The sequence below is a fragment of the Oenanthe melanoleuca genome, chromosome 2, assembly GCF_029582105.1.
Source record: "Oenanthe melanoleuca isolate GR-GAL-2019-014 chromosome 2, OMel1.0, whole genome shotgun sequence".
NCBI lineage: Eukaryota > Metazoa > Chordata > Aves > Passeriformes > Muscicapidae > Oenanthe > Oenanthe melanoleuca.
The window spans coordinates 129336813-129364168 of NC_079335.1; the positions used below are offsets into that span (position 1 = coordinate 129336813).

Here is a 27356-nt window from a genome sequence, read left to right on the forward strand (position 1 = left end):
GCAACAATTTGCAGGAGTGCTCTGCTGCTGACTGGGCTTGGCTGGGTTTGTGTGTTTTCTGTTGACAAGCTGTTGGAATAATTAAAATGTTTGCTTATGAATTGTTGTATCTGTCTGAGCTTTGACTAATTTTTTATCTTCCTTCTCAACACAAAGTTTTAGATTTTGTTGTTCTAGATTTATATATGTCAAAATTCATATATTTCGACTTCATGTAGACATATACAGTGTCCTGCTGTCTTGTTGTGATAAATGAGGGATTTTAATTCCTTGGTATCTTTTGGAAAAACTTTGGGTCTTCTAAAAGGTGAAAGAAAACTCTTCTAAATCTGACTGTTGCCAGGTGAGAAGAGCTGATAATATGTATCACTTATAGGAATGGCAAAGGGATAAATATTCATCTTCACATAGGAAAAGGGAACTGCTTGGGTTGCAGTCAACCTGAGCTCTTTGTATGGGGTGCTTGAATACCTAAAGGGCCAACTGAGGCAGCTCAGAACATGAAGTTGTGTTTTGAGAACTCATGTAAGACTGATGAGATACTTGATGACTGAATAAAAGTGAATGTGATATCTGAAGTAACTGAAGGAAAACAAATGCATTACCTGCCTTTAAAATGGGAAGGGAAAACTGAAAAATATTCCAGTATATATATATGTATTAGACTTAGATATTCAAATTTATGAGTTGCTATGTTCATGCATATACTTGTCAGCAAATGTCAGATAACATAATTCATAATGAGGCAGAGTTACAATAAATTGCCTTAATTTTTTTGCCATATGCTAAGCATGCCCACATGTCCACATATCCACATATAGATCAGCTGATGCACAATAACTTGGTTATGAGAAAAATTACTCATATGTCTTAAGGTTTTACTAATTCTGAGTTGCTGACTCTGTGATCTCTTGACAACACATTTTTGATCTGGTTTATCAACAGATAGAACTTTTATAGACTAACATCCATCTTGCTTTGTTACACAAAAAGACAAAACCAAAGGAGCTTAAACATTTACAAGCAAGCTTCTATTAGTATGTTACTATTTAGTTAGATTTAGTTAGATTTTATTTAGATTTTCTCATGTGCTTAATGACATTTATAGTCCAAATATAATAAAATTTTATAAAGTTGTGTTTAAAATTAATTGAGACTTCTGATGAAATCACTGTGTAAATATAGAGTATTAAGATTTAAAGTAAAGGCTACTTCTCCATTAGAACTATACAGGATTAAAGAATGAATTAGAATAGTAGTCTCTAAATTAATTGTGTTCCTGTTCTCTTAGTAAAGATGTATTTTTCTGTGAGGGGTTGAAGGTCTTTGTTCTAAGGCACCTGATTTGTCAGGTTACAAATCATTTAACAAATCTGGAACTTCATTGGTGATTATTCGCCCTTTTTGGGAGCACAAAAAAAGGGTGGAAGTCATCTAGCACTTACTGCATACTGGTTCCATGCTGTTTGCTGCTCAGAAGTTAACAAAAAGAAAAAAAAAAAAAAAAAGAATAAAAAGAGGAGTTTCTATTCCATGACTGAAAGATTTAGGGAGCTGTAGAAACTAAAATTGGTACAGGCAAATTTTTCTATTGCTGTCTCTACATTTTAAATTATCTCATTACTGTGTTTTCTACTACAAAGTTCTTCTGTTTCAATATTATGATACCAAAATTTGCCGTGCTGACAGCATGGTCTTGCAAGCTTAGTTTCAGTATTCTGTAAAATCTGCTGAAGGGCAGAAAATCAGCCTCTGGAATGAGAGCTGCTCTGTCCTAATTGCCATATTCCAGCTGGGACTGTGATTGTGTATTCTTCAGAGTAGTTCTGATTTGCCCCAAGGTATTTGTGTCCCACAGCATGTATTAAACTTTTTAAGGATAATAAGTTTGCTAAAAAGCTTGCTCAGTAATTTTAATGTTAACCCCCCCCCAACATTATTAATGCAGTATTGCATCAGAAAACACTATACTTCTCACAGCCTTCTAAAATTATATTTGTTGGAGTTTACTCCTTGGAGTTTGCTTCCTTGGAAACTAGTAGTTGTTTCAACATTGATTTTAATACCCATCCTAGAAGTGCCTTACAGAAGTCAAAATAAATTGTGCAAGAGGTTGTCAATGTTCTGTGTATTTTTCTTTGCTCAGTCTATTTCAGGTAAATATAAATGTCTATTTCATTAGAAATAAGGGCAAAGTTTCTCTTTTGGCATCCAAAATGGACCTAACATGAATGCTGATTTCTGGAACAGTGGTAAAATGTTGAGTATCCTGCATTCCCATAAAAAAAAAATCACAGAAAACCCTGCAAAGGAACAACCACCTGATCAGGTATTAACAAAAGGTCACTTCTTGTTTCAGTGAGAGAGAATTTTTAACAATATGGTATGCAGATAATATAAATAGGAAATTATGTTTTAAGAGGATAACTTTCTATCGATCAATCTTGGAACACCTTAAATGCGTCTGTGTGAAGAAGAGTGTAGGAACCAGTTAATAAAAATGGAAGCCAGCCTGAGGCCCTTGTTTAAAAGGAAAAAAAATCTGTTTTGATACTTGTGAGACGTGTAGGTAGGGTCTGCCCTTCCCTCTCCAAGTACCATTGACTTTACAGAGTCTACACACGATGTCAGTATTATGGGTTTAGGCTTTGAAACTAGATGATGTTTTCAGCTGTCATGGACCAGAGGCTGAACACTGGGGGGCTTTGCTGGCCTTGAGTGCCTATTGAAGACCAGTCTTGAGGCATAGGCAGAGGAGAAGATTGCCCAGCTCATTAAGCAGCTGGAGCCAAAACAATGTTTGTGCTTGTTGCTGCTCTGAGGAATCACTGCCTTGATATTCATTATCTCCGTGGTAACAGAGAGGGAAAGTGGCTTCTCTGGAGCTCTTTCTCTGTTTGTACCATTCCTTGCCTGTTGCTTTCTGCTCCTTTCGCCTCTTTACTACTCCAGAAGCCTCAGGCCAGTACAAACATGTGTCTTTCATCCTTAATTACTTCTAACCTATGCTCTTATTTTAAGCCAGTTGACCTTAATCTTGCAAATTCTCAGACTCATTAGGGCCAATAATATTATGCATGTAAGTTTTCCTGATTATTTCAGTAGACTGGCAAATATACAGAAGCATTGCCCTAACAAAATATCTAGTGAGGGTTTTTTTAGGATGATAGTTTATATAAAAAATCGTGATTAAGGCTCATTTATATGTATCTTCTACTATAATAGGTCTGCTACCTTAAATAGAGTCAGGCAGAATTTTCCATTTACACAGAAAATTTCCAACTTAAATTGATATTTACAGTTTGAAATTCCAGCAAAATATTTGTGTGGGTAGGGGAGAACAAAATAAATCTGTATCCACAAGCATCAATAGATCAATTATGCGGATTGCTTTCCTGTTTCTGGCTGCACAGCAGTTGTGTGTTACCAGGGGGCCATGCATGCTGCAAGCCACACTTCTGAGAGGAATAAAGTGTGATGTTACTCCAGCAAGTGTGCAGGCTTTGTCCTCACAGCAGCTGGCGTCACCATGAGCACGGAGCCCTCCCACTCCTCCTCGGTAATTGATGGTGACAGCTCTCTGCTGAGCTGTCCTAACGTAGGGGCTGAATCAGATAACAGCTGAGAGGAGCGGCCAGCAAACAGTCTTCTCTGTGCAGACTGAAGCTGGGCCCTGTAAAGCACCTGGAGGTGCAGTGTTGGCAGCAATGGTCAGGGTGGGCTGAGCGCTGAAGTTCTCGCTGGAGCGCCGCTTTGCGCCGGAGGTTCGGCTCCGTAGAAGTGCTGCTGCTGCTGGAGGGCTGGCCTGCTTGCAGCGAGGCTGACATGCTTGACAGACGCCTGATGTCTCCTCAAACTAAGCACATTGCTCCTGGGGTAAGCATATGCAGTAGGAGTGCAGGCCAGATGCTCGGGAGCCCTTTAATTTTACAATTCCGTGTAGAGGCTGGCTTGTAAGTTAATGTAATTACAGTTAAACTGTTTCACTTTGTTCTCATTTACCCAAACTGAAACGTTGTTGAGAAATGTGCCAGCCTTTTTGTGGAAGTCCAAACCATACTTTTGAGTTTCCTTTTTTGAAACATACTAACTTGACTTACAGTTTGGAAAAACTGTAAAAAAATGACTTGAGAGGGAGGAAAAGCACTTGCAGGTGGCTACTGCTGAGGGCTTCTGTCTGTGACCCTATTAAAGTAGTTAAAAGTGGTTTGCTGTTTGTTCCGTGATTTTGGGGATTGTGCTAAATTGTTTTATTCTCAATATGAAAGCAATGGGACTCTCTGCTGGCAGTAGCTTGAAGTACATTCTCTCTACAGACACAAACATTGTACTCTCTGTTATTTTTGCTGGAGTTAGGTTGTTACATGTTCATAAGTTTTGGTTTGGCCAAGGTATGTGTATCCTGGGGGCCAGGGATCTTTAGTAGCAGACACCCCAGTACAGCTGTGCTGTGGAATATAATTTAAATAGATGACAAATATTATTTTTAAAGTTCTAATGTATGTGCTTTTTCTTTTTATACTGGATAAAATAAAGGATGGGGATTAAAATAAAATTAACATGAACATAGATTTAAGCTTAATGTTTGGCTTAAGCTTGCTTCTTTCTACAACATTTATGAGATATTTGAATAAAATCACAGTAAAAGAACAGTCCCTTAAGCATGACAGGAGCTTTCCAGAGTTGTTCTGAGAGAAGTCAGAGGCATTGTCTTTTGTAACAGCTGCTCCACAGTTTTTTTTTCTAGAAGGAAATCAGATTTGGATCATTGCTATTCCTGGGTTATTTAGGGATCTCCTCACAGGAAACTGATTAGTTATTGCTAATATCCATTCTGTTCTGACAACTTGTCTTTATAAACAACTTCTTTTACTCCAATTAGACTATGCTCTTATGTTTGTGGGGGAAGTAACACAAGAGTGGGTCTTACAGGAAGTGTGCCATGAAGCAGGAAAAGGTACAAATACTATATACAATTCTACTGGAATTATTTTTGGCCTGGATATTCAGAATAGTAGAAATCAGCTACTAATAGAATCACAGAACCATTTAGCTTGGAGAATACCCTTACAATCATTGAGTTTAAGCATAGCTATAGCTGCCTTTAGTCTTTTCTTATTTAATTAATATAGTAAAAAGCTTAAGCCTTTATGTTTTAATTTATATACAAGCAATTATCAAGAGTTCTAGTAAATAATATGTGTTGGGATTCTCTGACAATCCCAATATAATTACAGGTGGGGAGAAATCAGAACATAGTTTTTTGGTGGGAAAAAGTTGTTTTGAAATGAAAAAACAAAATCAAATTAGAAAATACTGTTTTCTTCAAGAGAACCAATCTGATGTTAAAACTTAGCACAACTGATGCACATGTTCCCTTGCAGCATTTTCATCTTTCTATCTGCTGGTTGTCAAATAATTTCATCAAGGAGAAGCTGTGTTTATCTGGTCTATAAAGTAAAAGGAAGCTTTTCCCTCATATCACATAATGAAGAAGTTCAAATTCTATTTAGCATGATCATAGAGGTCCTGTTAGACAGAGGAAGAAGTTACTGTCTGACAGGGTAAAGGAATCACAATGAGTGATGGATGTACAACCCTTGTAAACAGGAGCAGCAAAGAAGCAGGATAGGTGAAATTTAACACAGATGGAAAGAAGTAAAAGGGATTCAGCCATGTACATGGATCCCTCAGTATTTGATCAACCCTTCTTTCAACGTGATAGTCAATGACTATTCTGTTCCTGTTTCCTCAGTTTATATTTTAGTCTCCAGATATATCATGAGGGGAAGGCTATTTTGCTTTGCTAATGTGAATTTTGGCTGTAGTCACTTATTGTTCAGAAGCATTTTACAGAAAGTTGTGCTTGCAATTTTTTTTAGCAGTACTAGTCCTCAGACATTATCTAATTGAAAAAAACAAATTGTTTAAATATCTAGGAGGAAATTAATCGGGAAGATTAAAGAAGAGATATAGCTTGAGAACTTTCATCCTGTTGGCATGAATAATTACGTAAGATTATTACTGATGATAGTCTTTGAATGGCAGGTGTTGCATCAAAAGTAGATTCAAATTGTATAAATGACCAGAAATTCAGTTAAGTGTTTTATGGGTACATTTTTCTAGATTTCCAGATAACAGAATGTCCCTTGTAACATGCTGACCCCTGACATGTTCAAGTTAATTAAAATGTTATAGTAGGATTATTTACAAGATTACTTACTCCATAACCACTGGTACGTTTTCACCACCAACAGTCATTATAACATAGAAATTCTGGAGTATGGAAAGTACAGAAAGTGTAAGGAAGGACATTTTATCCTTATCTCACCCTCTATGCAGAAAAGTGACACCCTGCCTTTTTCCAATTTGCCCAAATTTACCTGAACTTATATTTTTTAGCATCAGTGAAATATATATTTGCTGCTAATATTTTTTATTTAGTGTTCAAATAGCAGTGGACAAGCCTAGGAATTCATAAACTTGAAAGGGCAAATTCTGCTATTTGCTTCTCAGGATCCCTAGTGTGGAGGTGCCACAAAAAAAGAAAGAAAGAAAAAAAGAAAAAAAGTGTAAAAGGAGGTAAAGAGCTTTGAAACTTCAATTGCATTCAGATTTCCATTTCATAGGCTATTAAAACACTGGGATGCTTTATTTTTAATTTTTTAATTTATTTTTTGCTATGGACCAAAATACAGAAGATGTCAGAATTTTGAATATAGGTTGTCCTAATTGCATATGAATTTATAAATGTTTGCAATATTGTAATCACTGATCCCTAAAGTCCTTTGTTATAAGTGCAGTATTTCTTTACAAATTTATTTGTGCCACTGGTGCTGCATGTACATGACACAAAAGCCTGTGTTTTATACAGACTCATAACTGCTTTATAACTGCAACCAGTGCCCTGTGACAATGATGATTTGAAAATTTTCTGTCAGAAGAAATGTTTAAGTTGCTGCTCATGGCATCAGCTTATATTTAAACAAGCTGCTGAGTATTATAGCGTATGGACAGTCTTTGTATAACAGCTCTGATTTCTTAGGTTTAGTTCCTAAGAGAAGATTTATGCAATCCCACTTTCCATCTGTTAGTTGTGCTTCTCAGGAACTTCAGGGGCCGCTTTAAACCCGCCTTGCAGAGGTCTCAGAAGCACTGAGAGATCACAGCAGAACTTCTTGGGGGCTGGAGGGGCCAGTGTGGGAGATGTAGAGCACTCTCTGGCCTCCTCTGGCATCTGGAAGGCAGCATCCATCCAGCTGAGGAGCACAACTTTAACTCTGCAACAGAGCAAACAAATGCTCACTCCTGTTCAGCTGATGGAAAGGGAAGAGAAGTTCAGGGAGGGGAGGGGAGCTGAGGGTACAGAGCATGTGGTGTGTAGGGAAAATGGGAGAGAGCTGAAAGTATTCTGGAGGTGTGTGTGGGAACCCAAGCTTCATTACTTCTGCTGTCACTAAATAACTTTTTTTCTTCAGCTCATCAATGATACATTGCATTTTGCTGTATTTTAGTGGATATAAACATATTTTTTTTCTGAATGTTTTGAGGCTGCTGAAAGGATGCTTTCAGGTTGATGATTTATAATATTCATCCCTTAAAAATTACTAGCTGGCTAGTTAATGGTATTGGTAGAATATTAGTATCAGAAGAAAATATAATTTTAAAGGTTTGCTAGATATAAAAGCTAAATTTCACTTTGAGTATGCACATGAAGGATGCCTGTAGAAAGACTGACTTACAGACACAGCAATTGTCTTGGTGTCTTTTCAATTTGACAAAGTCCTCAGTCGAGTATGTATTATCATTTCTGTGCAATTCCCAACTACATAGTTCAGCAGCTCACTTCAACAGGATACAGTTTCCTTGAAAATCTCTGTGACCAAAACATGCTTGGGCTTTATAGTTTTCTCTCTGATTAAAAGCCTTACAACTGGGACTAAAAGACCTTTGAAAGTCCCTTCCCACACAAAATATTCTATGATTCTATGATTTTGCCTATTTTTTAAGAAGCATTAAGTGACTGATAGTTATTTGAAAGGTTCTGGTTGGTTTTCTTCATGTCACATTTGCATATACTTTGTTCTTGTAAAATGATGAAGTTGTTTCTGTGAGCAAACAATGAAACAAGTGTTTTCAAATAATAGAATTATTTGAAAGAGTCATCTCTTCAGTATGTGCTCTCTAGAAACTTTTAAACTAATACATAGAGAGCAGCATGGGAAAGATTAATTTTAGAAGTTTTAAAATACTGCTTTTATGAATATTTCCAGTTTGTCTTGGAAACAGGGTCACTTTGATGTGTAAGAAACAGGTTAATGCTTGGTTATATAATAGTTTGAATAGCTGATGCTGTGGTGGAATGCTGGAAAAGGTGTTTTCAAACTAAGCACTTTGATAACTTCCTACAAAATTCAGACTAAATCAGTGATTTCCTAGGACATCACGGTATTTTCAGGCTGAATGTTTTCTGTCATGAAAATGTGATCAGAATCTGTCACTTTGATTTCATAGGGATGTCCCAGCTTCACTAGAACTTGTGTAGACATAAACAGAGCAAACAGCCTTGTAATAGCAGGAGAATATTTTAGGAGAAGTTTAAGGTGTCAGATCTGAACTACTTGAGAGAATAATTTCCTTCTTAAATTTTAAAAGCAACTTTCTGCATTGATCCTGTTTCAGTGTAAATTGATTATTCTGTGCATGTCATGGACAATACAATGTACAATTTAGGTTCAGTTTTATGAATTTAGGAGAGGACAAATCTGTGCATCTTGGAATTCAAAATATTGTCTTTTTATAGGTTGCTACTGTATTAAAATCAACAATTATGGATTTGATTAGAATTCTTATATTATCAACTTTTTTTCCACATGTTAAATCTAATGTCTAGCAAATTTTTTTGTAGTTAGGAGTTTCTCAGTGACTTCAGAAATCCTCATTCAACACACCTTAGTATGATAGATTTGAACCTATAAAACGTGGTGGGGGATGACTTCTGAAACAGGAACAGGTTCACCTTTAAAGCTCCATTCAGGGTGTAGAAAATGGCTGAATGCCTTTCTTGGAGTATGAGAGTCCTGCAGTCTGGGACAGAGAAGGAGAGCCCCACACAGAAATGCAGTTTGAGAAACGCTCTTCGCTTGGATGCACGAGCCTCCAGTGCTCAGCATGGGGGAACCAGGCTGTTCAGAGCATTCTTTTTATGAACACTGGTCAGGAATTGTGGCAAGAGGGAGGGGAAGAAAATGTGCAATACAGAAAAATGCAATAAAAAAATCACATTTGTACATTTTACAGTTATATCTAGATTATAACTGAGGGGGAAAAAAAGTCATTTCAATGTAAAAGGGGAAAGACCTTTGCACCTTCTTACTCTCTGCCAAGTATTCACCTTCTTACTCTCTGCTAACAAGATCTTGTTAATTTAAGTGGACAAGGAAGATTGACTGAAAGTACCTTACCTTCATGATGTATCTCATCAGGGCAGCTCTGAGCATGTTGTTGTAACACATTGCATTAATTCTCTGTAAGGAGGAACTTTCTGCACTTATCTAATCCCTTGCATTACAAACTGCTGTCTCTGCTTAGCTGGTTCCTCTGGCCGTGTTTTCACTGCAACACACTGCGAGTTCCTAGCCAGGGTTACACATCTGGCTCCCTGCTCATTAAACTGGAGTATATTTCTGTTGTGTCAGGGTGGCACCCAGCCTCCTAGGTGAGAGAGCCATTACAGCAGCACATGTGCTGCCTAAATTCCACTTAATTCCTATTTTGAGCTCTGAAGTGCGTCCCAAGAGATATCTAGTCCTTTCTGTACAGACAAGTTTTCCACCTTCCACATTTAACTAGAACCTCTTTCACTGGGCTTATTAAATTGCACAAGGCAATCTACGAAAAATTAATTTATACAGATTTTAAGATTGCAAAACTGTGACCATCAGAAATATTAGAGGTTTCAAAAATGAGAAATGGGAACTGAGATTTGAAGAAGCAACGAGGCCAAAGAAACCACAACGTTTGGTGATAATCAATAATTTAAATTTATGGAATTGTGTGGAGTGATGGCTTGGGCCAAAAATGCATAAACAAAGGCAGAGTGAGCCAAAATTACTCCTGTGGCCCACTGTTGTGGCTCTCCTGATTAGATGCATTTTATATTCTGAAATGAGAATAGAATTTGGAGGTATCAGTAGCACAAGTTTTACAAGTACGTCTATAAATGTGATTTTGAGATATGGCTGGACATTTTAAAAGCCAAAAGCATTTTAAAGGCACAGGGGTTTGGATATCTCCTCTGTGAACAGTTACTAAGTTAATGTCCTGAGTATGGAATTGCATTGCAGTTGTCCCAGAGGACAGCCTGTAAGTGGACCACAGTTTTCAGGATGTGGATGTGGCCAGAGGGTAATATTCCTACTAGTCTGGGGTAACTCCTGTGCACAGCTATGAGTCAAAGTTATTCCTCAGTCTCCAGCTCTGAGCACTCAGCATCTGGCCATGATGGAGCTGCCCATGGCACTTGAAACATTTCAGTGCCTCAGAGGCAGACAAGTGCTGAGGGCAAGAGATGAAAGCCTTTCACTGATATTAAAGACCCGTTTGTTTAATGTTGCATTAGTGTATGGGTAACACCATAAAGTAGTAACCTTTCAGTGAAAAGATGTATTTTTTAATGAAAATAGCCAGTGCAGGCTGTTCTACAGTACTGTGTAAGTTTTAAATATTCTGCTTCAAGATATTAAGTGTTCTCTGTGAAGGTTGTTTCTTTTATAGATATTTTTGTGCTTAAAATTGTATTAAGCTTCCTTTTTGCAACTAATGCATATAGCAAAGCGAACATTATCTCCTTTTTAATACTCAGGGTATTGCTTTTTTAGCATATGGTTGTTGAATTAATTTTTTCTTCCAACCACCTAAAGCTATGACAGAATTTACTGCTGTTTCAGAAGTGTTTGGCAGCACATTCAGCTGCAGGTGACTTTTGTGACTGTCCTAGACCAGCAACAACATGTTGAGCACTAGAATTGCTCTTTCTGTCTCTCTCCCTGTTCTTTGTGTTTCACTACAGCAAGGCTTTAAGAAGACAATGTTCCACATGACTCTACATCATATGTGAAAAATAAAAATAAAAACTCTTGCCCACGCATGGGAGCAATCACCTACGGGCAGATTTTCCAACTTTATGGCATTTATAGCACCTCTGCAATATCTCAGTGATACAGAGGATTCATAATACAGCAGGTATTTGTATTATGTATCTGTAATACGAATGTTTTCAAACATGCTGTGTTCCTGACACTCTTTGTGAGTTGGATTAGATGTTTTAACATCTGACTGCAGGGAGAATAGCAGCTTGTTATTTCTGTGGCACTGTGAGAACATACTCACGTTATCTTTCAGTGCAGCAGGAGATAGCATGTGCCCCTAATGTATGTATGTTTGCAAGTTGAGAAGTTAAGTCTGCTGTTAACGTTATCACTGCTGTATCCTGAAATAGAAAAGTGCAGGCAGATTGGATTGTGTTACAGAATGGTAACCATAATAACCAATAACAATCTGCAAATGATAAGCAGCTTTAATGTTTAAAAATAAAATTTATATAGCATTCCAGTAGTTCCATGGACATACTTATGGATTTTATTTTATTATTCATTCATTTGAAGCTTGGTTTTGAGATTTAAGATGTGACATTAATCTTAAGGAAGTGTTTCAATATTGCATCTTGAATTAGTTGACACTGGTTTATTATATACCTAAACTAAATCTCATGGAATAAAATTTTACTTGACAACCCTCTTTCAGATGTACACCATCTGTAAGGGAGAATTACAAGCATCCTACATGATGCATGGAATTTTATGGAAGGAGGTGGCTTTTTATTTTATGGTTGAATGTGAAATGGATAAAATCAGAAAAGAAATACAAAGTCCTCTGGAAATGAATGCAGTGTATCTTGATAATTTGGAATCTGCACCTTGTTCAGGGATGCTACCCATCACTTCTTCTGATGTGAAAATCAAACAAACAAACAAACAAACAAAACCTTCTACCTTGCCCCAAACCACGCTATTTCTTTTAAGATATGCTTTTAAAAGAAAGGAAGGTATCATTCAAGAGAAGGAAGTGGTCCAAATTGTGTCCTGGCCTTGCCATCTCCCTCCTTGCCTACCCTGAGCACACAAATTGGGGTGTTTAGCATGAGTCTGGGAAGCTCCAACTGAATTACTTAACCTGTCATGAAAGTGTCTGAGCAATGTGGTGCTATGAGCAAGCTTTTAATTCTTCTGGGTTGACATGCTCTCAGTCTTCCTTGCTGAGGCAGTCCTATCATTTTCATAAAACACTTGGATGTTTCTTAGAATATAGAATCCTATTTCAGTTGTTCTTAACTGCTGAGACGCTGCAGTTACCATCATTCAGAGAGTTACAGTGGCAAGGAGAAGAACTGGAAAAGACCCATTCTTCTAAATGTGCTGATGTCCAGAGGAACAAGGCAGCCTGGACTTCAGGTCCGTGCTGTAACTCTTTTAGGGCAGTAACACTCCTGAAAATATAAGTTTATGCTGCTGTACATGTGTTGCCTACACTTAGAGTGACCCCTATGGGAGAAAATCAATGGGAGAGCTAAAATTCATAGGAAAAATTGAAAAAAACCTAGCTGCTAATCATAATTTTCACATATAAGTAAACCTGTTAAGAAATTATTCAGTGCTGGTGTGGGATGGGATGGGATGGGATGGGATGGGATGGGATGGGATGGGATGGGATGGGATGGGATGGGATGGGATGGGATGGGATGGGATGGGATGGGATGGGATGGGATGGGATGGGATGGGATGGTTTGGATGCAGGGTAATTAAAGTGAAATAGCTCTTGCTCTTTCATGCCATATGTGAGAGGGAAAGTGCCAAAAGTTCCCTTAACATTAAACATTCACATTTACAAGAAACAATTCTTGTTGATAGCTGTGTAAAGAAGTTACAAGCTGTTGACATTCTTCTCTGGGACTTGAATTTGAATATGAATTAGGTAAGAGAGAGTCAATTGCTTTCCATTAGAGTTCCTGAAGAAAAAAAATGCTGTTACTGTTGGATACAAGCTGAAAGATTCTTGTTTATCAAGAAAGGTCTGTTTAGTCTATTAACCTTGACAACCATGTCAGCATTTTTTTTCTGTTTGTTTTCCCAAAGGCACTGTGTTGAAGTACTATGATATACAAAGCTATTTATAGTGTAGACAGTTCATAGCTATGCTTAAAAGACATGGGTCAGGGTTTAAATACCAGAGTTAAATACTATTCTCTTTGACAATCTGAAAAGTCATTACGCTTAATCCTTGAAAATTAAAATGTGAAGGAGAGATGGAATCCCTAAAATATCAATGTAAATCAGGTAATTTTTAATTTCAGAGAGTGGTTGAGGTAAAAAGGAACCTCTGGACCTATTCCAGTTACCTGCTTAGAGCAAGGCCACCTAGAACTGGTAACCCTCATGTTAAGGATGTTCAGATTGCTTTTGACTGTCTCTAAGGATTGAGACTCTACAAACTCACTGGGCAGTCTACGCCAATGCTCTCTCACTCTCGCAGTAAAATAAAAAAATGCATCAAAACAAACCCTGTCACGCCAAAAAAAAATTTCAGTGTTCAAATGTACTTTCCTATATTTCAATCAAAACATCGTTTTCTGCCTTTTTATTAGGAGTCACTGCAAAGAGTGTGGCTCTGTCCTCTTTACTCACCTTCCACCAGATACTATACACCTTAATAGATTTTTATGAAAGGAAAAAATTTAGGGAAGAAATCAGGGAAAACAAAGTCCACACATATTGACACACCTGTGTTTATGCCTGTTTTCCTCTTTTAACACATGATGAATATTGCTGTTTCTGTCTTGGCTTCCACAGATGAGCAAGAGCTACTTTAAAAGTGCTCATATACATTGAATAAGTTATTTACTTTTTATGATTTACTTCGTCATTTCAGATTGTAGTCTTGACTCTCATAGTCACAGGGTTTTATCTTTCTTTAGAATGCTGGTTTTTAAGGCCCAGTCTTCATCAAGTCATGTTGATGTAGCTCTGTGTCACACATCTGCAAGAACACATCATGCTGGAAAGTGCCAGTTGGGGAGAGGAGCAATTCCACACTTAGCTTTGTTTCCACATATCATTTTTTAGACCTGTTTCTGTGATTTTGACACTTTCTGCCTTCATCCCAGTTCATTCTATCCCAAAAGAGAGTAGCAACTTTGTCTCTTGCTGAAGTCTCCAACCTAGAGGTTTTCCAAAGGTCTGCGTTTGCTTGATCAGCCAGTTCTCCTCAAGCATCCCATCTCAGCATTTCTGCCCTGGTCCACACCATTCCACCCCTTCCTGGTTACCTCCTAGCTTTAGGCTAGTCAGGTAGCCAGCTGTCTCTGTGAAGGCCTTTTCAAATCCTATTGTGCTCCCTGCCTACCATGAACATTCTTCTTGCATAACCTTAATTTATGTCTTCTGGCCTGACTTCTAGATTCTCCTCCCTGCTTCCATCTATTCTTGTTCTGCACTCTGGTTTTCTGCTTTTCCCATCCCACCACCTGTCCAGCTCCATTGTTCATTTTTCCAACCTCTTTATCCGTTTGCACACCCCCCTTGCACTCCTCCATCTCCTCTACTTCTCTGCTCACTCTTTCTGTATGGATCACGGAATTCTGTCTGCAAGGGTCAGCACTGGTGAGATGCTGCCCACCCTCTGCTGGCCAATCCTTTCCACACTAAGCTACTGGGGGAATGATGTGCAGCAAATACCATGTGCTGTCACTTAGCTGGGAGAGGAGCACAGGTCATCCATCCAGCACTGCTTTGCTAAGTTTGAACACCCTCAACAGGGGTGGCATTTTTGCAGATTTTTAATTCTTGAACCATAAAAGCTATATGCAAATTTGCTTTGTGGAGCCCTAAGACAGACTTTGGTACTGTCATGATGTTTCAATTCAAGAGTGCAATGAGCAATTCAGCTTATTTACTGTCCAAGCTGTCAGATTCTGGCTGCTTGTGCTGTCTGCAGCGAGAATTACTTGTGACATGAAAGTCACTTATGGTGACAGCCTGAATAATGCCCTAAGTCTCTGTTGAGTGTATGTGAACTGCAATCCTCCCTGATTTCATATTAGTTCCCAAAGTACAGGAGCCGATGAAATGATTTTTTTTTAAAAAAGTCATCACTTTAATACATAGAAAGCAATATGTTTTCTTTATTTTTGGTGTTAGGAGTACTTGTAACATATCTGCTAGTTTTGTTTTTTTTCTTCCTCCAGATTAGTTGTGAGAGCCATATCCAAAAAGGAGCAATCAAGCTACAGCACCCAAATTTCAATTGCTTACAAGAGCTGTATCAGACAAGCAAAGTAATGCATGATGACACTGGCTTTGCCTAGTATTGACAGGTGTGGTTTCACACTAAAAACACTGTGTGGGAAAGCTTAGGCAATTACATTAAGGCTAATAAGTGTGTGTGACCACACTCATTTAGCATCAATTGGAGCAACCAACTTAGACAAGTGGTTATTACATTCCAGTAGAGGTGTCTGATGCCTGTTAGCCTCCATGCAGGAATGGTGCATGTTTTATTTAGTCTCAGGGAATGCACTATTATAATATTATTTGTTTGAAGCGTAATTTGCAATTGAAATAATGCAAGTGACCAGTTCAGCTGACAGATTAAACTAATGTTATTTTGTAAACATATGGTTGGAAATAAAATTAATGTCTTCTGATTTCTAATTTGCCCTTTTCTAACTATTTTCTTGGGTTTAACTCTGCTTGTGGATACCTACAAGAACGTAAAAGCATCCAGACTCATGAGTCACATCACATATAGTCAACAGAGGACTAAAGGTCTGCTTTGACAGAGAAAACAGATTGAGAGCAGAATGTCCTACTAACTCACGCAAAGAAACTGACTTAGTCAAGACAAGATCTATTTAAAATAACCAGGGGATGGTGCAGGGGAAAGAACAGGGAAGATATTTACAATGTATTTTAACTGTTTCATTTGCTGCTTTTGTTAGGAAAGGTCTTTTTCTCTTTCTTCTGTGGAAGAGAAGGAAGTTGAGTTTTCAATGCTATATCCTGTCATGAGATATTGTGTATATTATATTAACTTGATTATAGATATCAATGGGCAAGCATACACCCACACATTTCCTCCTTAAGACATTAAGTATTCCATATTTTTTCTTAGTGCTTATGTATAGCTCTGGTTATAGGATATAGCGCTAGCAGCAGTATGAACTATAAGGAATTGAGAGGACTGAGCTGATAAGGGGTGGGTTTCATAGAGCTGTTCACAAGCAGTTTTGATCGGGGTTGTCTTACTGGATGCCAACTGGTGGCCTCTTCCTCAGTTATAAGGAAAGGACTTTCCTAGACAGCAATATTTCTGCATGCCTGGTTTACTTTATGCAGTATTCCTAAACTATCTTTAGTGGGATTTATTTTTAATCCCCATTTTAATATTAGTTTGGGAATGCAGTTGGTGAAGTAGTCTCTGAAGTCTTTTAGTTGTGTTTTATCCTGCTCTTTGTCCTCTTTTACTCTTCCTTGCCTGCTCTGCCTAGACTAGAAGTTGGCCAGGAGCAGGCGAGTCCTTGGATTCTCCTGTCCCGGTGTGGCATTGCCGGATCCGCTTCCCGTGCGCTGGAGGGAGCGGGTGTAACTTTTCAGTTACCTCAGTGCCATTGTGCTGCAGAGATAAAGTTACACAGTGTTTACAGAGCGGTCTGGGACTAATCCGTGCGAGGAAGCAATGAGGCTATTCTGGGCTGTTTGTTTGCTTGTTTGTTTGTTCTCCAGAAGAGACTTTTCTTTTTAAGACACAGACAGTGAGATAGTTGCATGGGTTTCTGCAGCACGGTCAGAGCAGCGAGGGGTTACGTGTGATCCATCCGAGCTGCCCGCGGCTCGGCCGGCGCTGCCGGTTCTGCCCGGCCGGGGCAGCGACCCCCTCACGGCTCGGCCGCGGAGCGACCCCTCAGGGCCCGGCCGCAGAACGACCCCCTCAGGGCCCCGGCCCCAGCAGCGACCCCTCACGGCCCCGGCCCCGGCCCCGGCCCCGGCCCCGGCCCCGGCCCCGGCAGCAGAGCGACCCCCTCAGGGCCCGGCCCCGGCCCCGGCCCCGGCCCCGGCCCCGGCCCCGGCCGCAGAACGACCCCCTCAGGGCCCCGGCCCCAGCAGCGACCCCTCACGGCCCCGGCCCCGGCCGCAGAGCGACCCCCTCAGGGCCCGGCCGCGGCTCCCGGGCCGCACTCGCGCTCTCCCGGCCGCGCTTTCCCCGCACACAATTTGGGCGGTGTCTCGCCAGGCGGGGCAGGGCAGGGTCGGAACGCGGCGCTGCCGCCCCCGCTTCCCGCATCGCCCCATCCCTCAGCCCGCACCGCCCCGTCCCGTCCCGCTGCCCGCTCTGCTCCCCCCACCCCTCTGTCCCGCACGGCCCCGGCTGGCGCTGCCCGCTCCCTCCCGTCCCTCTGTCCCGCCCATCCCGTCCCTCTGTCCCGCCCCGCACGGCTCCGCGGAGTTTCGCAGTTTCCCACCCGCCGGTCCCGCGGCCCTCGCAGCAGACTCGGAGTTCATGCCCGAGAGCCGCGGTGCCTCAGGAGCAGCCCAGGCGTGGGAAGGCAGCCTGGGACGCCGGCCCGGCTGGGACACGGCGGCTGAGGATGCAGTGCGAGATCTGACTTAGGCGACTGGGCGCTCTGGGCAACCGGTGTCACTGTGAAGCAGTAACTATGTACCTTTTTGGCAGTGAGGAGTACGAAGTGGTAAGATGTAAACTAATGACTTTTTTTTCTTCTCAGTTGTTATTTACTTTCAGTCTTCCTATCTCAGAGTTTATTGGGAAGCTTTGAATTTCGGTCAGTACCGTTTTTTCTGTGTTTGAACTTTAGTATTCACCAATTCTATTGCTTTTTAAATGTGACAATTTTCTTCAAGTTCTTCAGGTAGTTTGCTAGATTAAATTGATTTTACTTTCCTTGACTTGTTTGTTGCACTGTGGTGATGTTTAAAGTGTTTAACTACTGAGTATTATGAGGCTATTTGGACTTTGAATTAAGCAAACCCATGCCTCCAAATAATTCAGAATTTGTCTCATACTTTGTAATGTAAATAGATTACATGGAGCTTACGGAACTGGCCTTAATAGTACGTTTGTGGGGATGTTGCCAAACCATTTCTTTTGTACAGTTCAAAGCATGTCATTGTAATGTACTGCAGTGCCCATCAAAAGAACTCGCTTATAAAAACCCAAACACGCCCATGTTAAGATCTGACACTCTTTACTTAAGTATGTGTGTGAAACAGTGTTTGAAATAAGTTGATGATGTCAGAGAAGACCCAGAAGAAAACCACTAACAGCTCCACACTTTTGCATGACATTGTTAGCTGACATAAAAGTTTGCAGTTTTGCAGCCTGTGGTTCAAGTGCTACTTTGTAAGCAAAATGGATGGATTCTTCCACCCACACACATTTGTGACCGAGTCCAAATCTGAGGAGCTTTGGGGAAGAATAACACTGAAAAATATGCATGAACTCTACTATAGGACATCAAAATAAATTTCACAAGCTTAAAAGTGCTACATTCTTTGCATATAACTGGCAATTGCAAATGTTTTGTTTTGATTATTGAAGTTGCTCTTTGAAGTATGAAAGGGCCTTTTATGGCAGTCTGAGTTCTACAACACATTTCAAGGAAATAATTTAGTTATTTTGGATTTTTTTTTTGTCTTTTTTTTTCCTCTTTTAAATTCTAACAAGCTATGTTTTTGAGATGCAAGAAATGTAGAAGACATTCAGGAAAATAATTTAAGTGCAGCTGTCTGTGCATTGAACTCATTTGTGTGTGTGACTTGCACAAAGTTTAACAAACCAAGCTAGGGAACTGAAAAGAATTTTGTTTTTCCAAAGCAGTAAGCCACAGAGCACTGCAATGATTATACTATAGAATGTTTGCTTGTGTATAAAAATTGTAAAGCAGGAGAGAGTGTCAAACTTTGAAGATTTTTTTTTTAATTGGTTACATTCAGATATTCGTAAATGGTTGCAAATTGCTCTTAACAGATTTTTGCATTTTCCTCTTCATTCCATTGTATCCTGTGGAGTTACTTCCTCACTCATACAGCAAGCAATTCTGAAATTTTAAAATGTCTTGCAAATAACCTAGATGACTGAAGAATTGTGTTAGAGCTTTGGATTCAAATCTCAATCTCTTTATCTGATGCTGTTTCAGCTTCTGAAAAATATCAAAGTATTCTATGTCATGGAAAGTAGTTTAATGTTTGAGACAGCTTTCCCAGGCACATGAGCCATCTTGTTCCAGTCCTTTTCTATCACATAGCTGTGCAAAGTGAAATAGCATCAATAGTAAAAGTAAGAAGTCCACCATGAATTGTGTGAGGTTGGGGTTTTTTTATTTCCTTTTTTCTTTTGTTCTCTTTGATATCTCTAGAGGTCCCTGAAACTAAAGAGTTTCTGTACTCATACAAAATGTGTCATTAAGTGCAAGCTTAAATACCATTTGGGTTTTTCTTCTTAGTTTTTCTTTATAGCAAGACAGTTCAGGGGAAAATAAGGATGCATTTTTTTGGTGTTATTTTGGCAGCCAGACTTACCAAGATGTTTGCTTTACTCAGTGATAAGTAAAATAGAATTGATGGTGTACATAAAGCTTGAAGAACACTTTTATTGTTCAGTAAAAGCTAAATCAATGTGAAACTTCTATCTGTACAGATCTGTTGTTCATGAAGCCATATGCTCTGTACTGTGGAAAAGGCATTTGTTTTAACTTCCCACGCAATTACTTGAGTCACTGAAGGACAAAGTGAGTGAAAAGTGACAGTGAAGAATTTCAGGGTTTAATTTTAAGTTTACTATTAATTTAAAGCAGTTTTAAATAAGTTAAAGGAATTCTAGCTATGCATATAAAATTTTATTTTTGCTAGGGAGAAGACTACTGATGAAAAGAAACATAGCATCATTAAAGCATCTCTTAGAGGAATTCAGTAAATCCATCTCTTAAAACTCAGTATTTCAATAGAGTAATATAGAAATGGAACTGTGTGTGATCATTGTTTGCATATCACGTGCACACACATATGTCCATGTGAGCATGCACACACATTTGCAGAAACATGAGTATCTGAAGTGTATTCTAACTTAGTTAAATTTAATAGCAAAATGTCACAGACTGCTACTTCTAACTTTTGCATCCACTTTACTTCCTTTTAGTTCCTGTGTATAAACAAGCCTGAATTATTAGCTTACTCTGAGTGCGTATTAAGTCCAGGTATCTGACAGCACTGCTCAACTTTGAATCAACTTTGATACCATCTCCCACCACCCCCAGCTGACAAAGATAGTATTGCTTAAGGACCAGTTATCAAAAGAAAAAAGCTGGTGTTTATGACCACTTAATATATAAAATAAAACCAAATTGTCATGACACAGTGACAAAAGCTGTATTTTTAAAATTAATAATAAAACCAGGTAGCAGTGGTCCTTTCCTATTTACATTAGTATTTTCATAACTGTTATAACTTGGGATGCACAGTGTCTTTCACATTAAATTTTAAAACTTTAAGGAGATGCTTATTAAACTCTTTATGACAGATGAAATAAACATATATCTTTTTAGACATTCTTTGCCATATACCCGGCAAAGTAGATTTGTTTGACTATAGTAAGTGATTTAATTTCATAAATACAGGAAACTGTAAAAAGCTGCAGGCCCAACAGTCTCATTTGTGGCTGTAACTTGTTTGTTTAGGCCTCTTCCTGTTGGTTTGCAAAATGAACCTCTGGTTAAAGGGAATAAATAAATAAATTAAACAGAATTGGAGTAGTTCATCAAAAATGAAACAGAAAGAGGGAGCTCCTTTTCACAGATGCCTGGTAGATTGTGGTCTGCATTACATTCCCAAAGCAACAGCATCTAAAACTTACTCCCAACAGTATTTTGACTTCCACATGAGGGATGATGGGACTCCAGATGGTGCTTGCAAGTTTGGGAGGCTCTCCTGTGCCTCTGGGCTACACTTTGCCCAGCAGAGCATCTGCTCTTCCTCCCTCAGGTGAAGGTCTGTGGGTGCTGGGCAGCTCCAGCCACACCCCTCCTGCCTTCCCGGGGCCCTGATGGAGGTGTGCCAGGGCTGATGGCACTGATTTGTCCCTAGCTGGGCACAGGAACCTTCAGTGTTTTGTCACTCCTTCCCACCAGCAGCCTCACCTGACAGAGACTTTGGCTCTGTTGCATTAGCATGATCCAACACTGTTAAGTTTAGGGTTATTCAGGATTTCCTCTGAGGAAAACCTAATCACTGGAAAGCTATTCTTTTTTGCAGATTAATTCAGAGGCAGCAAGTTTTCTTGGTTATCAGTCATTTATGAAAAACCATTGAATTTCATTCACTCTGTTGTATGCAACTTTTAGATTTTTGCCATCAGTTTTTAACTTTCCTAAGAAACTCAAAACTTGGCTTTTTTATTTTCATCTCTATAGATATTTTTCTTGGAAAACATCCTTTAAAAGAGTGGGAAACCTATTTATAAGTCCAGTGAATTTCTTGTGATGTCCAGAGCATATGTTTTGGTTGCCTTGGAAATCAGCATTTGTCACTTGTGTTCTCCAGGCAAAAGTTTTGATCTTGTCTATTTAAATTGAATCTTCACTTCCGTTGAGTTTGCCTATGTCCTCTTGAAGGATGGAGCACTGCTTTTGGAATATTAAGTATGATGTTGATAAATGCCAGTTATACTCATGGCTCCTGACAGGCAGAATTATCTTCCAAAGAGTATGAAAATCTGTCTGCTAAATTTCTAAAGGATGGGAATATCTTGGAGCGGTCAAATGTCATTCAGGTTTGAGAAGAGTTATATTTTGACTGTTCTTTATGAATCAGACAGATCCCAAATCTTTGTGTACAGGCATTCTGCTGATAAGACTAATTTTCAAGGGAAAATCCCACCTATTTTAGAAATAGTGTAAGTCCTAGAAATCAGTAGGGAGAGCACAGTAATGTGTTTACTCTGAGTCATTGCTACTTACCTTATTTCAGAAACTGAGTGAAGGGAGAAAAGGATGTTGTTTAAGATCGGGAAGAGTCACTTGTAGCTTTTTAGCAATGGTCGTTTTCATCATAGTATGGATTGACATGGGAATGTATCTGAAAATCATAAATCAGAATTGTTTCTTTGGGAACCTCTCCCTTGAATTGCATGTTTATTATTAAAAGGATAGTTTGGCAAATTACCTGTGACAGAATGCTGTAAAAATCTAACCATAAGATTCTGGAATGACTTTTCCATCTTCACCTTATTTAACTTAAGGTAACAACATCTAATGCTATTTCAGATAGATAAGTTGTACAACACGTGAATGTAACTTGAAGTACAGACTTGAAAGGCAGTCCAATTCAGTCTCTGAGGTTTACTTCAGAGCCATGAGTCTGTACTTTGTAAATTCCCTTGACTTGGTTTGTTTCTAGTGACAATAGCCCTTGGTTAATTTTCAACTGCAAATATTGTACAGCTGCACAAGAAATGGAGTTATTCATGCCTGAAACTGTGTGTTTAGTGAGAAGAACTCTTATGTGGAACAAGTGAATACGTGAAGATAGATGAGCTCACATCCAGAGCTGGATGCAGATTTGTGAAACAGTCACCCTCAGCAAGCCTTTTTCCTGTGGATTCTCTGCAGCAGCCAAAGTGTAGAAACAACACAGTTTTCTTTTCCTAAATTGGAAGATTGAGGGTCATTCTGTATGGCATCGTTCCCTATGACTAGCCTGGAGACCTCGCAGCTGTGTTTTAAGCACTGCATATGAGTTTGGGATTTCCCCGAGGGAAGCGTGGGAGAGCTGCTGGTTTTGATGGTGTAGCAGAATGGCTCCTGAAACAGTTTCAGCTTAGAATAAGGAAACACTTGAGGAAAATCTTTAGAAACCCATGCAGAGGAAAGTATTGGTCATTTCTGTGTTACTCCCAAGACACCCAGTGTACTTGCCAGTTAGTGATTTGCACAACTGTAGTGACCATACTTTTTTCCTCTGAGAAAAGTCAGTGTTTAATCTAACATCCTGTAGTTTATGTGAAGTAGATTTTTTAATAATGATGTTACTGTTTGAACTTAATATAGTTTCTATTTCCTTACCTCCTGTCTTTAATTTGAATTTCAGTGACTGAGAATGGAGCCTTTTTTATTTCTGAGAGTGTATTGAAGGTATTTATGGTGTATCTGACCTTCCCCTGCCTCTGCCCCCACAATCCAATGCATGAATAGTCAGTAAAAAGGTAGAGAGTTCTGTGGAGACCATGGGTGGAGGCAAGAGCTTTGGGCCCTGTTATGTACATAAGTCTGTGAGAAGTGGATCAATATACCTTGTGTAGAGCTCAGAACATCAGTTTTTTAATGTAGGGTTCTGGGGAGTGTGTAGCTCTGGGAGATTAAAGACAAAGTTTCTCCTTTCAGGAAATAACTTTTAGAAATAGGTATTTCCAACAAAAAAATATGAGGCAAACCAATGACTGCAATTTATCTGGATCCTTTTGCACTGGTTTAGTGCCAAGTGGTGCCTGAATGCAATAAAGGAAGGGAATGAGCATTTCTGTCATTGTGGAAGAGGATCAGGGTGAGTTCATGATGTTTGAGAAGCAGGTTTGTGCCTGAGGCACGTGTGAGAGGGAGTCCTGTGAAATTCAAATGGTTTCTGACATTTAGAAACCAACCCAAATGACCAGCTCCGGGTACTAAAATAGCAAAGGAGATGTTTACTTCTGTTTTAAGAAAGAGACCATAAGAGAAATGGAGTGCAAAAACTATCCTGGGTTGGCAGGACCAGTGCAGTTCACCTCACTAATAGAAAGAAAAGATAACAAAATCAAAATACTTAAAAATCCCACCAAACTGTTTGAGGGAGCTCTGAACCACTCAGCTACTTTTCCATTTGTGAGAGAGCAGTGGGAAGAAGTCTCTCACAGGACCTGGCTTCTGAGTGTATTGATAGCACCAAGGCCTGGTGGAATCTGTATATTCATCTATTGTTCTTGGTTTCAGTTTATTTCCATCTGAAGGAAATGGCCATGATAATGACCTGTCAATGCATGGATCAGCCTCATGCTGCACAAAGCACTTTACCTCAGTAATGTGAACCAGCATGGAGTTGGGGAAGAAAAATATAACCTGATACCTTAATGACTAGGAACACTTGAGTTTTTCTATTCCATATTCATCACTTTTTCTACAAGCCTTGATATAAAAAAAAATGGCTATTTTTCAGTGAGGAGTTTGAATGAAGCTAATGTAACCATAAAATATGTTAATGGTAGGAGCAGTAATCTAGGCAGGGCAGTGTAGAGTTAACACCAACCTAGTTAGCTGGGCTTCTCTGATTTACGTAGTTCTTGGATTTGTCTGCACACCTGTGTGTGTGTCCAGGCTTTTGGAAATTATTTACAACTTCCTCCCTCTTATGCCACATATATTCATAGTTCTTATTTAATTAAATGTCAGGAGACCTGTGTAGCTACATATGTTCTCTGGGTAAAAGATACTAATGGCATGTGGTTTAAGTAATCAATTTGTAATGCTTGGGGTGGAGCACTGCTTGGAAAAGTTGAGATATTTAGAAGAAGGTGGCTTGAATGTCTTTAGTTAAGGAAATGGAGCATGCATATGCTGTGCATGAATATGGTGAAAAATAATTCCAGATCTTGCAGGGACCCCAATGTTCTGCCTCTAATAATAGCATTATTTTAAAGTTTGTTTTCCAGTTAAATATTTGTGACGTGCATTTTGATGCCTACATTGTTTAGGATGGATATAAGGTAGCAGAAGGGGTAGCAGAAGGGTTAGCAGAAGATGTTTTATGTGCAAAATGGAAATCATGACTTTCCTACAGCACATATGGAAAGCTAAAGTCAAGAAGGCACGTTCACAACTGCAATCCGTGCCTGCTCGCCTGGTGCAGCACACTGCCTGTTTTAGACTCTGTCCTGGGTAGCACAACTGCTCTCCCATCCATGGTGTGTGAGGTGTGGCTGGCAGGCTGGATAGCTTGTTGCTCTCTTGACCTTTCAAAACTCGCAGTTACAACAGCTCAATTAAGCACTCCGAGCAGGCAGGCCGGATATAGTCCAGTCACATTTGGGTAGAAACCTTCCACATACGGAAACCAATGACCAAAAATCCCAGTTCAGAATATCTGATATGAAGTTTCTGTGATAGTCTTTTTGGGGCACAGTCTTTTTTCTTTTTCCTTTGTTTTCCTCTTCTTTCACAGTTGTGGCTGTGTGTTTATGTCTGTTTGGGAATATGTTTTTGTTTTCCAGTTGATGATAATAAGTAAGATGATTTGTTCTGATGTACAAATTCAGAAGCAACTGATCAGAGCAAATCTCTAATTTATTTTTATTTAACATTGACTCTCAGGAAGGCTATCACAGACAAAAAAAATCCATCTACCTCTTTATTGAAGTCATGGACATCTATTGTCATGAAGACATGTCTTCTCTAAATTATAAACAAGCTCCAGCAACTGGACTGACTAAATGAAATGCTGTTTGTTTACTTACACTGTATATTACTTTCCAGATAATTACTTCAGCTGATGAATAAGAATTACAAAATCCTGAGGATAGGTAACACATCTTTAATAGGAATCATAAATTCTTTTTCCAGAAGTCTTTCATTTACACAGAAGCGGGTAATGATAGCCATGCTTTTTTATTATTGTTTATTATTTTATAAATCTCTGACCAGATTAATGTCTAAGATTCTGCTGGGAAAAAATTTAGCAAAACTTGGGTGTTTTCATTGCTGTAACTACAGAACCATAGGAGCCAGCCATTTTAAAATGTTTTTTCCCTGAGAAAGATTAAAATCCCTGAGAAATTCTCCTGTGCACATTTAATTTTAAATTGTCATTTACAACACAGTGTGATTCTAGACTTATTCTTAATATTATTATATTCTTAATTTAGAAATGCATAGGAATTTTTGGCATTTAAAATTCTAGAATTCAATACTATATTGTATGGTTTGTGTTACAGTTTTAGTGTTGTGTAAGAGCTTACAAACCAGTCAAATGGAATTAGTAATAATTGGGGTTAATACTTTTAAGAAAGTTTCTGTGTTTTTTACAAATATCTATACAGGTGTTCATATTAAAAATAAATTATTTAAATCAAAGTATTTTTCATTGGTATAAGCAAAGCAATTATGTTTCAGAAATAAAAACTAAGAATGCTTCCTACTCAGCTAAGTGCTTAAGTCTAAGACAGGTAGACCATTACAAGAATATTTAAGCAGAGGGAACAGTAATAGACCAGTTTATGGGTGCAAGGCTGATACATTAATATTACTAGCTGAGTATCATAAGAACATAATTGCATTTCAAAGCTATTCCTTTAAGTAACAGCAAAGTATGATATTAAAAAGATCTCTACATAGATTGAGGCCTTTTTATAAAGCATATTCGCCTGAAATGAAATGACAAACTGAGTTTTTTCTTCACTGGAGGTAGTTGAAGTTTATTATATGTGCAGAAATGGGCTGTACTAAAATTGACTTCGTGCATATCTTCATAGAATTGTTTCTATCTGCTTGTGAAGGCAGCTCAGCAGGCTAATTTTTGAGGCTAAATGTCAAACTTCAGAGTTTATTATACTAAGACATACTTACTCTTAGAACTTCTTTTCACTTTTATCTGATGTAGGAGTTAAAAATTAAAACTCTGTGTAAAGTTGCAAAATTTAAATCCATGGAGGTTGTCAGACCTCAACTAGACATGGTCCTGAGCAGTGTGCTGTGGCTTTGCATATGGTACTATTGGGCAGGAGGCTGGACTAGATGTCCTTTCCTCCATGTGTCATCTCACCACTCTCTACTTTTTTTCTGTGATTCCACTGAGAGAATGCAGCTATATAAAAACCTTCAGGGCACAGAGGAGGAATCCCCATGGTTTTTTACATCGCAAGTCATAACTTGCACTTAGAAATTTTCATCTTGTCCAGCAGTTGCCCATGATTTTGATCCTGTTAGTGAAGTATGCCCAGCATAATTCTGAAATTTTGGGCCTTTAATCTTTAATTCACTGTGATTCTTTTGCCTTAATCAGGATTCCATGTAAATATGTGGATAATAAAGTGAGATATGAAAGAGGCATTAGATTTTTCCTCAAATATAGTCAATTTATTATATGTATCATATTGGGTTTACTCTATATATTTAAGAAAGTTGTGTTGTTTTCCTTAATTCCTTCTAAAACGGAATAATTCATATTGTGTGCTGTAATTCTGTTATTCATTATAGACATCCTGTC

At 38.8% G+C, this 27356-nt stretch overlaps 1 protein-coding gene across 8 annotated transcripts in view; it reads left to right on the plus strand.

The window, feature by feature from the left end:
- Window positions 1-27356, plus strand: part of CACNB2 (calcium voltage-gated channel auxiliary subunit beta 2) — a 234757-nt gene that overhangs the window by 116241 nt on the left and 91160 nt on the right. For 2 of the 8 annotated variants that reach the window (XM_056482948.1, XM_056482952.1), the window contains exon 1: window positions 17592-17803. The exons of 5 other annotated variants lie outside the window; for them this stretch is intronic. In XM_056482948.1, coding sequence (XP_056338923.1) covers window positions 17771-17803 — 33 coding nt within the window. In that variant the 5' untranslated portion in view covers window positions 17592-17770. Of the gene's footprint in view, window positions 1-17550; window positions 17804-27356 lie in introns of those variants that run through there. One more of the 8 variants, XM_056482947.1, reaches the window with a different exon arrangement.